The sequence below is a fragment of the Eublepharis macularius genome, chromosome 1 (assembly GCF_028583425.1).
Source record: "Eublepharis macularius isolate TG4126 chromosome 1, MPM_Emac_v1.0, whole genome shotgun sequence".
Lineage (NCBI taxonomy): Eukaryota > Metazoa > Chordata > Lepidosauria > Squamata > Eublepharidae > Eublepharis > Eublepharis macularius.
The window spans coordinates 169,808,272-169,821,945 of NC_072790.1; the positions used below are offsets into that span (position 1 = coordinate 169,808,272).

Below are 13,674 nucleotides of genomic sequence, written 5' to 3' on the forward strand. Positions count from 1 at the left end.
GCAGCTAATGCCTGCCCCAGATTTTTCCATCCATCCCCACAACCATCTGTTCCTCTGCTTTGTTCCTTGAGCTGAAGTTGGTGGCATAAAGGTGTGATGGATGGGCCAAAGCAAATTGCACATGGACTAGTAAATACATGATAATCTTGACAATGCACATGGATACTCTGAAGCACATGCAGTGGAGGTAGGGGGGCAAGGTTCTATGGTCACCAGCACTAGGGAAGGGGTAGCCCCCAAATGAAGACAAGTGGGATGCTATTTTGGAAGGGTGAGGTGGTGCTGCAGCAGATTGTAGCCAGAGACAGCCAGGAAAGTAATAGCACAGATATCCAGAAGAGGAGCTCTGTGCTAGAAAGTCTCCTAAACCGTGGCTCCACAGTAAAGAAGGTAACAGTTCTGGTAGAAATTTGTGCTTTAATATATTGTTTTTGTTTAAAACAAAGTTCCCACTTCCCTGAGGAAGTCCCATCCACTGTTCCCAAGGGAAATGTGGCTTTTTTCACTTCATTCATTCTTTAAATATTTTTCCCATTCTCATCTTTGCCTTTCAATCCAGCGTTTGTATCTCTTCTTTCGATTGTTTCCTCCCACTTTCTCTGTCTCTTGTACTTTTTAAATTCTATTCTTTTTGTTATTGTTGTTCTCACACATTATGACTTCCTCCAGGAATCCTTCAGGCTCTGAGCTGGATCCCTTTTGCGTGGTCATGCTGGTTAGTCTTTGGTAACTTATGGACACTTTGGTGTGCCAGTGAGGAGGGGGAGGAAGAGGAGCAGAGGTGACCAAATAGGAAAGGAGGAGGAATGTCTCGGTTAGAAGACAGGAACCATCACTTGTCATCATCTGAGCAGCACATAAAGGAAGAAAGTCAGCAGCCCATAGTGGGGAGATATGTGTAGGGTGAGGGCGCCATTCCCCGGAAGGGCAACTGCTGTAGGACAAAGAAAGAAAAAAGAATTAGACATGGAAAACTGGCCTGTATTGCAATGTCGTCATGGACCAGGGGTTGCCAAACTTGCTTAATGTAAGAGCTACACAGAATAAACATCAAATATTCGGGAGCTGCAAGATATAACGCAGTGATGTGACTTTAGAGGAAGAGGCGGGTTTGGGAGAGTGTCCTGAAAGTGACATCACAGGAAGAGATGGGGTTTTGGGTGCATTATGCTAGAAGAGACATAATCAGAAGTGGGTGGAGCTTGGGAAGAGCCATCACCTAACCTTTGACCTGGAAGTGACATCACAAAAGTGATGTCACATCTTTGCCGGGCACCACCCCCAAAGTATGGCTCCACCCCCTAAGTCCCCAGGTATTTTCCAAGTCAGAAAGAAAGAAAGAAAGAAAGAAAGAAAGAAAGAAAGAAAGAAAGAAAGAAAGAAAGAAAGAAAGAAAGAAAGAAAGAAAGAAAGAAAGAACGGGAGGGAAGGAAATAAACTAAACTAAAATAAGCTGTATGGTCACGGCGATGCTGAGAAACCTCCGGGAGCTGCACAATATGTCTAGAAGAGCTACATGCGGCTCCCAAGCCACAGTTTGGTTACTCCTGTCACGGACTGAACTGAAGCAATGATATAAAAAACAGGATGGACCATGGCAATGGATCATACTATGCAAAGAGTTATATTATAAAACTATATGCTCAACAATGAAAGAATTAAGCACACTTATAAAACTTCCCAATTTTCTTCGAGGACACTTTATCAGACGTCTGAGTGACTTCTTTCTACCATGGTCCTGCCCTTATTTAACTTGAAAGAATTCCTATTGGGCATATCATCTCCAAAAACACTGAGTAATTGGCGATGGTTCTGGTATAAATAATACAATGGAGCATGCTGGTTTTAATGTATTGTTATGTGTAAATAATTTTAAACTGTTCTTTAATTGTAATTTTTAAATAGTAAATTATTAGGAAGAGTGGATTGCCATAGTCAAATATAAGGTCAAATAACAGCATGTAAGAATGCATATAATATCAAGCAGTGATCTATATATGACTTATTATATCTCAGTGAATGTTAATGAAAAGTAGTCTTCTCTCTGGCATGGTATGGGTAGTTTTGTGATTTTCCCCACAGGGCTAATTTCAGATATGTATTACACAGACACAGACACAGACAGGCAGACACACACACACACACACACACACACACACACACACAGAAGAACGTTTTCTCTGCAATTTAAGAAGAGGTCTCTCAACCTCAGTCTGTACATTAAGCAAATTAATACACGTTTGTAATAATGAAAGAACTGTTCTGTACTGTGTCCTGTAACTATTGCTGTAATTATTACCTTCCTGTCCTGTCTCACAGCAGATGAAGATTCTAAAGAACAACTACTTTAGTTAATTAATGTAGCAAAAGTTTTGAGCAACAGTATTATATGTGACAGGGAAGGCAGCATGGTATAGACTGATCTCGTTAGATCTCGGAAGCTAAGCAGGGTTGGTACTTGGATGGGAGACCACCCAGGGCGACTCTGCAGAGGAAGGCAATGGTAAACCACCTCTGCTTCTCACTTGCCTTGAAGGTCCCAGCAGGGGTCGCCATAAGTCAGTGGCGACTTGACGGCACTTCATACACACATTACATGTGGCAAAATGGTCAAAACCTGGAGATTGCATGACTTCCTCAGCCCCCAGTCCTTGCTCTGCCAAGACTTCTCCATCTTCCTTACAAACTACTGCAATTTGAGACAGGCCTTAGGTAAGACAGCAGAGATCTGTGATTGGCTCTCCCAAATGTTCTTTTAAGGTTCAAAGAAACTGTGTTGTAGTGGGAATATGGAATGGGTTGAGAAGGCAATGCTTCCCCCCACTGTGCTGGTTCCCTAAATCACAAAGCTGCTGTTTGTTCCATACAAGTTTGCTCGGCAAATAGCTGCTTGATGAAGTGGGAGGATTTCGATTAGGGAAACATCACACTGGGAAAGTTCTAAACACCTCCCCAAAACTCACAACCCACTCCATAGCTGCTCTGAACTTTAAAAAGTGGGATATCCAGTTCAGATCGCCTGTTCTCTCAACTAGTTAGACCTTAAATCAATAATGACCCACAGTCAGAATTCTACGTGGAGATGCAATAAACATACACACCCTGTCCTGTCAACAGGCAAATTCTTCCTCAATTTATGGGTGATATGAGCATATAGTACACTAAGCATAACCACTCACCTTTATTTGGGACAACTGGCTTCCTTGGACAATCTCCCCTTTTGAGGGCAACATCATCAATGGCAATATCTCCCTCGAAGCCTGTGCCACAGACACCTTCAAAGATGATCTGCAGGTAGAGAACATCAGAGTCGGAAAGGATCTTGAGGGTTAATCTAAGGATCTCACCCACCTACACTGGCTGGGTTCCCTTAAGATATGGCAGTGTCTACAGATGCTTATACAGGTAAAACAAATGACTGCAGAGAGAAAGCAAACAAAATTGTCTTTGGTCCTATTGTGCCCACTGTGTCCCATCATGATCTCTATTATCAACTGAGAACAAGGTCTTAGGCTGATGATCCATTTGGCATCTTCAAACTGAAAAAACACACAAGAGGACTCTACAAAAACACACAAAGAGGACACTACAAACATATATTGATTTTATATCACTTTAACTGGTACAGCTTCCCAGGAAGAATCCTGGTGACTATAGGTTGGTGAGATACAAAGAATTCTGTTAGAAATTCTTAGCCCCTCACCTCACCAAACTACAATTCCCAGAGTTCTTCAAGAAGACTCTCACCTAGAGAATCCAGTTGCAAATGATTAGAAAAGTGCATTGAAAGTGCATTATCCAACATGTATGAAAGCACTTCATAGTGTAGTAAAATGGACAGTAAAGAGTTAATTGGAACCTGATTATGAGCTGGAGGAAAACTCTGCCCCCTAGACTGTCGTTTTCTGTATTAGTTCGTTGTTGGTTGAGAATAAAGCAGTGTTACATTCAGCAGCTCCTGTGAGTACAGCAATTTATTGCATTACCATACAGTGATCACAAAATTGGCAATGAGGTGGGATTCTAAGCATGGCCTTGTATGGAAAAATTGGGGTATTTAATCTAGAAGAAGAGGATTGACAGCAATTGGCAGAGGACTGGGACACTATTTTCAGGCAAATGAAATTACAGATGCAGCTAAACAGAAAGCAGTATTTCTCAGTATCTGTGGTAGCAAAACCTATGCACTCTTGTAAGGCCTATTGCATCCTGAGAAGCCTGGAGACAAAAGTTTAACAGATTTGCAAAAGGTTTTGACTGAACATTACACTCCTAAACCTAATGTCCTTGTGGAATGTTTTAAATTCCATAATCGAATGAGGAAAGAAAGAGGATCTATGGCCATTTCTAGACATCCCTAAAGGGACGGCCTACTCACTGAACACTGCTAGCTTCCCCCCTTCATTTTACATGTCTCTGATTTCAAAATGCTAGCAGGCTGTTTGGCATCCATTTTGTTGGCACCTTTTGGGGGTCTGCGGGAAGTGTGTTCTCACACTTTCCTGCACTTTCTTACACAAAACATTTAGAAATGTTTTGAAGGATATGTTAAGAGATAGATTTATGTATGGAGTACAAGATGAAAAAAATACAAAGGAAGTTATTGTCAGAAGGGTACCTGACTTGGGCCAAAACTGTAGATCTGGCGACAGCCATGGAGGCAGCAGTGAAAAAAGTTAAGTATTTACATCTAGACAGCAAGGACGTTCAGGTGAACCCCTTAAATAAAATCCAAAGCCAGAAGCAAACGACTCCAGCCCTAGATGGATGTTTCACTTTGTTTCAGGTGTGGAGGAAGTCACTTGGCCTTGGTTTGTTTACATAAAGGATCTCAGTGCCACAAATGCTTAAAAGTGGGACATTTAGCCAGAAAATGTAGAGGCAGTTATCAGTGAGTGCAGCGAGGCCCAGAGAGAGAGAGAGAGAGAGAGAGAGAGAGAGAGAGAGAGAGAGAGAGAGAGACATCCTCCTAAAGACAAAGAAAAGAAGTTGGAAGCTTGCTATTTGGAAAAGGGAGAGAGGGAAAAAGCCCTTGTCCACACAATGTATTCTATAAAGGCTAAAAGAGTAGAACCCTATACAGTCACTGTGGAACTGAATAATGAACCTGTATGCATGGAGATAGATACAGGGACTTCAGTGATTGTGATTAATGAAAAGACATCAACAGAGCAAAATAGGCTCCAAGGCTCTGGAAAAAGCAAAAATAAAATTGCAGACATACATTGGGGAGAATATTCCGGTAGTAGGATCAGTGTGGGTCCCAATGAATTAGAAATGACAACAGCGAGATCTACAGGCTGTAGAAATAAAGGGTGATAGACTAAATTTACTGGGCAGGAACTGGTTAAAAGAACTGAGATTAGACTGGGAAGAAATATGTCCACTGGACTTGAAGGGAATGCCAGCAGTACAAAAAGTCCTGAGAGGTCATCCAGCAGTGTTCCAAAAGGGACTGGGGACTTAAAAGGTGTTAAAGCTAGATATAAAGGAGGGGACTCAAACAAAATATTTTAAACCTAGGCCTGCTTCATGTGCTATCTGGGACAAAACTGAGACGGAACTGGACAGGCTGGAGAAGGAAGGCATCATCTCTCCTGTACAGTTTTCAGAGTGGGCAACTACCATAGTCCCTGTAGCCAGACCAGATAAAACCATTCATATTTGTAGGGACTATAAAATTACGGTAAATCAAGCCTCAAAATTAGACAACTACCCAATTCCACGTACTAAGGATTAGAGATGGGCACGAACAGAAAAAAACCCCGAACATGATGTTCGTTGTTCGTTGCCATCCATGAACAGGGACTCGCTAACAACCATGAACATGACCCTGTTCATGAACATGTTCGTGGTTGGCTGTTTGTGGGGGCCAGCAGGCTCTCCTCCAGCCATTGTCCAAGTCAAGATCCCTATTGCACCATTCCCAGAAACCTGAGCAGGCACCAGGAAAGGTACCAGTAATAAATAATAGCTTGGCCCAGAGCCTGGCAGCAGCCCTGGAACTTGAAGGGGTAGATCCCTATCCCACCACACACAAAGAAAATTCTCCAATGCACTCTCTCTATCAAAATGCCAACAGCAACTGTCTCTCCACTGTCTGCAAAGTCAGAACTGGGAGCCCCCCTCCCCCCTGGTCTTTGCTCCCTTGTTGTAACAAATTTGGAGCTCCACACTTGAAAGGAAGACCTGCCTATCAAGTTAAATTGGGCTTAGATTGGGGTTTCCAAGGCAACAGCAGGAGTTCAGACAGAGTTCAGACAATCCCTGCCTAAGTTGCCGAGGGAATTGATTGCAGGTGCCAGACTGTCTGGCTTGACAAACAGCAAGACGAACAGCAATGAACAAGGCTTTCAACGACCACCTGTTCATTTACAATGGGGCCTCACGAACAGCTTGTTCGCGAACAGCAGATTGGGTTGTTTGTGGATTTTTAAATTTGTATTGCTGTTCGTGCCCATCTCTACTAAGGACCTACTGGCTATGCTGGGAGGAGGTCAACATTTTAGCAAGTTGGACATATCCCAAGCCTACCAACACACGAAACTGGAAGAGGATTGCAAGAAATTCATCACCATAAATACTCATAAAAGCTTACACCAATACAACCGACTACCCTATGGCATTTCCTCAGCCCTGGGCATATTTCAGAGAGCTATCGAACATTTGTTGAAGGAGATTCCTGGGGTAGTGGTTAGAATTCATGATATCTTTATCACGGGGCCAGATGATAAACAACACCTTTCGATGCTTGCGCTTGTACTTCAAAAATTAAAGGAATCTGGCCTGCACTTAAGACAGAACAAATGCTTTTTGATGAAATCTGAAGTACAGTATTTGGGATATAAAATTAACAAACAAGGGGTGCAGCCTCTGGCTGATAAACGAATGGCTATTGAAAAGGCCTCAGGACCACAAAATACAACAGAACCGAGAGCCAATTCGGGGATGCTGAATTATTATCAGCCCACTTGGAACTCTTACATTTCCTCTTGAGACTGTCTGGTGCTGGGGACAGAGGCAAGAAGAAGCCTTTCAAAAATCTAACAAGCTGCTGAAATCTTCAGTTCTACTGGTCCATTTTGACCCTACAAAGGAATTGATCTTTTTTTTGTGATGCTTCATTTTATGGCTTGGAGGCTGTATTGCCACACAATAAGGGAAGTAATGAAGAACGGTCTCTAGCATATTCTTCAAGGTCACTCAATAAAGCTGAGTGAGGTTATTCACAATTGGAGAAAGAGGGCCTACCCATGATCTTTCGTGTAAAAAAAAATGATCAGTATCTGTACTGGAAACAATTCACAATTGTCACAGATCATAAATCATTAATTGGACTCTTTAATGAAAATAAAGTGATGCTTGTTGGGAAGTCAGAGATCTTGAAAAACGTACTCCCCACCTTTGATGGTGTTCGTTTGACCCTTGTAGACTCGGTTAAGAGCCTAGGGGTTATACTGGATCCAGCGCTACTACTAGAAAAGCAAGTTAAGGCAGCTGCAAAAAAATGCTTACTACAATCTCACTCTAGCCTGGAAAATGTCTTATCTTGACACAGCCGACCTGGCCACCTGGATCCATGCTATGGTAATATCCAAACTTGACTATTGTAATGCACTATATATTGGTCTCCCATCTAAGCTAACTAGGAGGCTGCAAAAAGATAACTTCTGGGACTTTGGAGACCAGGCTGGCTCGATTTCTCTTGAAATACAGACTCACCTCCCAGACCACCACAGGGGTGAGTCTAGCCCAGTTGTTGATGGGAAGATGGGTATGGACCCACTAGGATTTAATGTATCTCAAAATAGAAAAGGAAGTGCAAAAAAAAACGGACTTCAAAAAAGTAACCATGATTACCATGCTAAAGATAGAGACTTGGGAGAACAGGAACAGTTCTATACCAAGAGTTTTAGTACCTCTCAACCTGTCTAGATACCCAGTAGAATTCAAGCACAGACAGAGCCTCTATCTTTTATTGATTGGTTTACCTGATGGCTGAGTCATCAGGCAGCATTAAGACCACACCTACAGGAGAACTGGTGTGCAAGAGTCAGAAAAAGGGGGAGAGGAACAGGAATGCCCAGGAAATGAGAGTCTCTGTGGCTTTTCAGAAATTGATACCCACTGTAATTTGATGCCTCCTTCCAGGCCACCAATTAGGGAAGCTTCTGCAGAAACTGACCTTTCCCCACCCAGGGATAATGATGCAGTGGAAGCACACTGCTATCCAGTGAGAGCAAGAATACCTCATAGATATTTTAAAGACTATATTCGGATGATTACTAAAGAAGGGAAAAAAACTTAAAGGGAGAGGTATGTAGTAAAATGGATAGTAAAGAGTTAATTGGAACCTGATTATTCCCCTAGAACGTTAAACTTAAAGGGAGAGGTATGTAGTAAAATGGATAGTAAAGAGTTAATTGGAACCTGATTATTCCCCTAGAATGTTCTCTTTCTTACTTTCCTTTTCTGTGTTAGTTTTGTGTTGGTTGAGAATAAAGCAGAGTGTTACATTCAGCAGCTCCTGTGAGTACAGCGATTTATTGCATTCCCACAGTATGATCACAAAACACAGCATATACTTTCATGTTGTGATCTCATTTATTACATATAAGTAAATTATTATTTTATTCAGTTACACATGCAAATGTTCATGTAAATATGCAGCAAGGAAATGTTTTAATTTTCAAAACTACCCCTCACCAATTTGTCTTTCTGTATGTTTGTTTTAATTTTGCTTTGTCCTCTGTATGGCCACGGAAATCTGTAAGTAGGTAAAGATTCTGTAAGTGTAAGAAGAATGCTGGGGCAGGCAAGAGGGACACACGAAAGCAAAGATACCCAAAAGTTGACCTGGACATGAGGAAGACGGGGAAAATGGAATAGAATGCAGATTAAATCAAAAGATTAATGAGAAAAGAGATGATATCAAGGGAAAGCAAAGAAACACACCTGTTTTCATGCCAACTCTATTGATGCATGACGTGACCCTCTCCCTCAGCAACTGTGGAAAAACACCTCTTGCCATATGATGCAGAATGAAGGTTGCTGCATTCTGGATAAACTAATGGCTGTGGCTTTCGAAAGCTTATGCTACAATAAAGTTGGTTAGTCTTAAATGTGCTACTAGACTCTTTGCTATTTTGCTACTGCAGACTAACATGGCTAACTCCTCTGCATTCTGGATTCATCTCTTCAGAGTGCTTATTTTTTTATTTTGCCGTTCCTCCAGTTTGCTCTGGATGATGGATGTGATTTTCTATTTTATCCTTATAACAATCATGCAAAGTAGGCTGAGCCTAGAGGAAAGGAGGGTGTAACTATTGAAACCTTTTTTTAAAAGGTAAAAGATTGAAACCTTTTTTAAAAAAACCTGGGAACTGGTTTTCTAGATTTAAACAGGGAAACATGTATTTCTATGTATGTGTTCATGCATTCTTAATTTAATAGAATATTTTTATATTGTTTTCTGCCCTCTCTCTTAAGACATGAGCAGGATCACCAAAACACAGGCTAAGCGAGGAGGGAGGCAGGGATGCTTGCTCCAGTGCTCAAACATCTCTGTCCCAGTTCTAGAAAGCTGCAGTAATGCTCCGTACTCTGTCCACCTGATGCTGAAATCATAAGGGTTTCCTTTATCCTCAAAGCCCAACACTCACAGCTTCATTAGCCCATGCCACTCATGCTGTTCCCATGGTTACAAGATTTAAGGGGCAGCTCAGGGCACAGCCTCAGTCACCTCCTATTCCCTAAGGAGCAAAGCCAACTTCTGCATCATGTCACATTATGCAAGAGAAGGTTATCAGCCAGCAACTATCTGTGCTCTCATGATATAAAGCCCTGCACTATAAAGCCTATGACCACCATCCAGGCATTCACAATCAGATGTTCAACTCTCTTGCTTCTCACATGATGAAATCAGAGACTGTGGCTAAGATGACTTCCTGAGAGTAAGCCTGATGGAATAAAATGGGAGCAATCCTAAGACTGTTTTAGGATTGCTGCCTGTAAGACGGAAAAGGGATTTGTCTCTATGTGAGCCATTCCCAATCAATACTGATTCATTTACCACTGCTTTGTACTAAGGGAAGTGTAATACTGTCACGGGGAGCAAGAGTGAGAAATGTGAAAATAGTATTTAGATTTTTCAAGCTGGGGTGCCTTACTGTACAATAAGGACATGTTTTGCGGAAGAAATTGATTCCCCACTTTGCTGTGAACACTTGGCATCTCTTCCCACAAGACAGTGTATCTGTTACAGGCATATTCCATTGGCTAAATTTAATATTTTGTACCTGGGAAAATGCAATGTCCCCCTTCCCCATGGTGCTATTGTTATTGCTGTCTGGCACATATAGGATATTGTTTGTGACATAAATCCCCTATTATGTGCAAACTGCATATTGCATTATGGCCACTGAGAAGTCATGTGGGAGAGTGAAGCAGCAGCTCAAATGTGTTTATGGGACTGTTACTGTATGGAAATACTCCAGGTTCATCTCCAATAAATAGGGCAGATACAAGGAAAAAACTGTCACTGAACTGTATAAACCTCATGGCACATCTCCAAATGGCAAAGATAACACGCTCTTGAAAAAACAAGACTTCATCAGACTTTGTATTGTCATCAGACTTTGTATTGTTCATGTTACAATCACTGTCAAGTCTAAATGGTCCAGAATTCAGAAACATTTAATGCAGCAGTGGAGACCCATGCCCAAGTTGTGAGTCAAACCAATGTGTGTGCTGGAGTAGGCTCATAGCAAGTGAATGATAACAAATTAGTTGCCCATCCCTGCTGTCATTAGGAGCACAGCAATAACTGAGCTACAAGTGGTGAACTGCACATTCACAAGTAACTAGATTATTATTTTATGGCACCCCAAAGCATGCTATGCACTTCAGAGCTAAGTAAAAACAAAGCAAATGGGCACAGCCATGCCGTGTATAGACGTAAGAAATCATTCACTGAACAAAGAAAATAAAATGTAGGGTATAATATTTGCTATAAAATCTCGTTGAAACTGTTTTTACAATACTGGAAGAGATCTTCTAATCAGAGTGTTCCTATGGAAGCACTGATATTCTGAGGCATTTTAGAATTTAGCTTTCAATAAACACCTTATTTATAAGATAGGAGTTACATTAATTGTTGATGGTATTAGTATTGTTCCAATTATTGTAATTTATATATGGGAAACAGTTGTAAGAATATTTTTTCTTTATTATTGTAAGTAATCCCCCCACCAATTAAATAAACAGATTGGGAAAAAAACCTTCCCAGAAAAACCATTTGTGGGTTGTTGTGAGCATAACCAAGTACAAGGTAATAAATATGTGCTGCCTAGGATTGCCAACACTAGGTTAGGAAATTCTTTTGAGATTTGGGGGTAGAGCCTGGGAAAGCCAGGGTTTGGGGAATGAGGGACTTCAGCTGAGTATAATGCCATAAATTTAGGGCTGCTACATCCCCCAGTGGGGGTGGGGGATCCCCTGCTCCCGCTCTCCATCTCTCTCCTCTACTTACCTGGCTGGGGGGGGGGGGGGGAGGCAGGAGAACAGGTCTCCCGGGCATGGTCCCATGGCAGGCCTATTTGGACCCCAAGTTGGACCTTTTGGGGCCCTGATTGGCCTTTTGCCATGCATAGGAGTGCTCCCAGGCCCTGTGTGATGACATTACTTCCGGGAAGTGACATCATTGCGCTGCCCTGGGAGCATGTATGCGCTTTGTGCATGTGCAAACTCGCCAAGAAAGGTGAATGCCAGGTCCCTCTCCCTCACCGGAAGGGTAATGGGACCTGGCAACCCTACATAAAGCTCACTCTTCAAAGCAGCCATTTTCTCCAAGAGAACTGATCTCTGTAGTCTGGAGATCAATTGTAATATTGCGTGATCTTTGGGACTTACCAGGAGGTTAGTGAAGCCCAGTACAGTCTATACCAAGTCTATTAATGCTACAAACATAAAGGTTTTATAACAGCCAAGCTACCATCAATCCCCAACCACATCTTAAGAATTTTACTTTGCCAAGGGTGCTGAGAATTTTTGGGGCCTCAAAAGCAGCTTCTCTAAATACCACAGCTATCTCTGTTTTCTTTCATTCTTGATATCTCCTCAGCCTAAAAGAGGGGAGTGAGAGGGCAGAGACAGCTGTACACCTTAGATAAACTAATATTCTCTGGTGGCTCTGCCCATTATTTTACCCTAAATGCCTCAGTTCCATCTCTGGGTATATGGGTTCTACCCCTTGACATCACTGCAGCCTCCAGGTGACCCAGTCCTGCTCTGTTAGCAGTCAGATTCCCTCTTCATGCCAAAAGGATAGTTTATGAATGGAATATCATAAACCCTTTCCTCATATGCCATAAGTCCAAGGCATTGCCTGGCCCAGAGAGGATACAGCCAGGTAGGAGAACTGAAAAGTTACTAGGACATAAGTCAGAGGTGGGTGACTGACTATCCCTCCACACTCTGGAGAGATGCAGAAATAATGAGGCTTCCTGAGAAAACTCCTTGCCTAATTTAATCAGTGCTTTCCTTTACTTCCCCTCACCCATTTACCCCAATCAAAGCTATTCAGCACACCTGAATATCATATCAAGCCTCTCCCAACATTGTCTTACCTCCAGAGAAACCATTAAGTTATTGTTTTTGGGAGCAAGATGCCCGTTTTGCCTCAGGATACTTTTTGCTCTATAACTGGGCTTTCCCAGCCACGTGCTCTGCATGTGTGTTCTGGATTCATATACCTACCCTCAAGCTCATTTGAGACTCTTCTCCTCACTGTGAAATGCTGGAAATTTTTGCAGCTGCCTCTGAGGACCCCTCCCATTTTCGAGACTGGTAATTATCACCCTCCTTAATGGCTTTCTCCCACTTTCCTCCTTGATATTTCTAGTTAGCCTTGTATGTGTGCTGGGTGTGTGATTTCCTGTACATTTGCCTTTTATTTTCCTTTAATTAAAAAACCTTTCTTGTTGAACATCTGCCTGATTCATTTGAGAGTTCTCTAAGGGAATAATCCCCATAGACATAGGTGGAAAATCCTAGTTACCCTGACTTGCTGCCTCCTTAATGCTAATTCCCCCAACTAATTAAGGAGATCTCCTATTGGGTAACAGCTCCTTGCCAGATTTGTGCATTCAAACAGCTGGCAAACAGTTTAAGTCTGTAATGCAGCTTTGTCCATAGAATAATAAAAGCTGCTGTTGCTTTGTCTGTGAGGTATTTAAAGGCATGATTTCAGTATCTGGGTTGCAAAGTTGCAACTTAAGTCAAATCCTGAGCACAAAAAAACACCTCTTTACCAAATTAGTCCAAGAAACTATTATTAGATACAACTTTGCTTTACCAAAATACCTTGTCTGTAGATGTGGCAGTCTGGGAGGTGTCTGTATGCCTAATATCCTATGAGTATCCTAATCTTAATGGACATCATCTGAATTATCACAGTCACAAGTAAATATTCATAAATTTATCCAACTCCATTCTAACTCAAAGTTGCCATGCTTTTAAAACAAAAAGAAACTTTAAAATTATGAATCGTATCTTCACAAATAAAACAGCCATCAAAAACCTAGCCTAGGCCGTTTCCAGACGGCTTACCAGCCCCCGGAACATCGCGCCACGTTGCGGGGAAAACGCGAAATATCGCGTTTTCCCCGCAATGTG

The 13,674-nt window shown here is 42.0% G+C and overlaps 1 protein-coding gene across 1 annotated transcript in view; it reads right to left on the reverse strand.

Moving 5' to 3' along the window:
- Positions 1 to 432: 432 nt before the first annotated feature.
- The window catches only part of MDGA1 (MAM domain containing glycosylphosphatidylinositol anchor 1), a 397,523-nt gene continuing 384,281 nt past the window's right edge, over positions 433 to 13,674 (reverse strand). Inside the window, exons 16-17 of the mRNA XM_054993181.1 lie at positions 3,180 to 3,288; positions 433 to 934 (exon numbers count right to left, since the gene is read on the reverse strand). Of these exons, the coding sequence (XP_054849156.1) occupies positions 843 to 934; positions 3,180 to 3,288 (201 nt within the window). The 3' untranslated portion in view covers positions 433 to 842. The remainder of the gene's footprint in view (positions 935 to 3,179; positions 3,289 to 13,674) is intronic.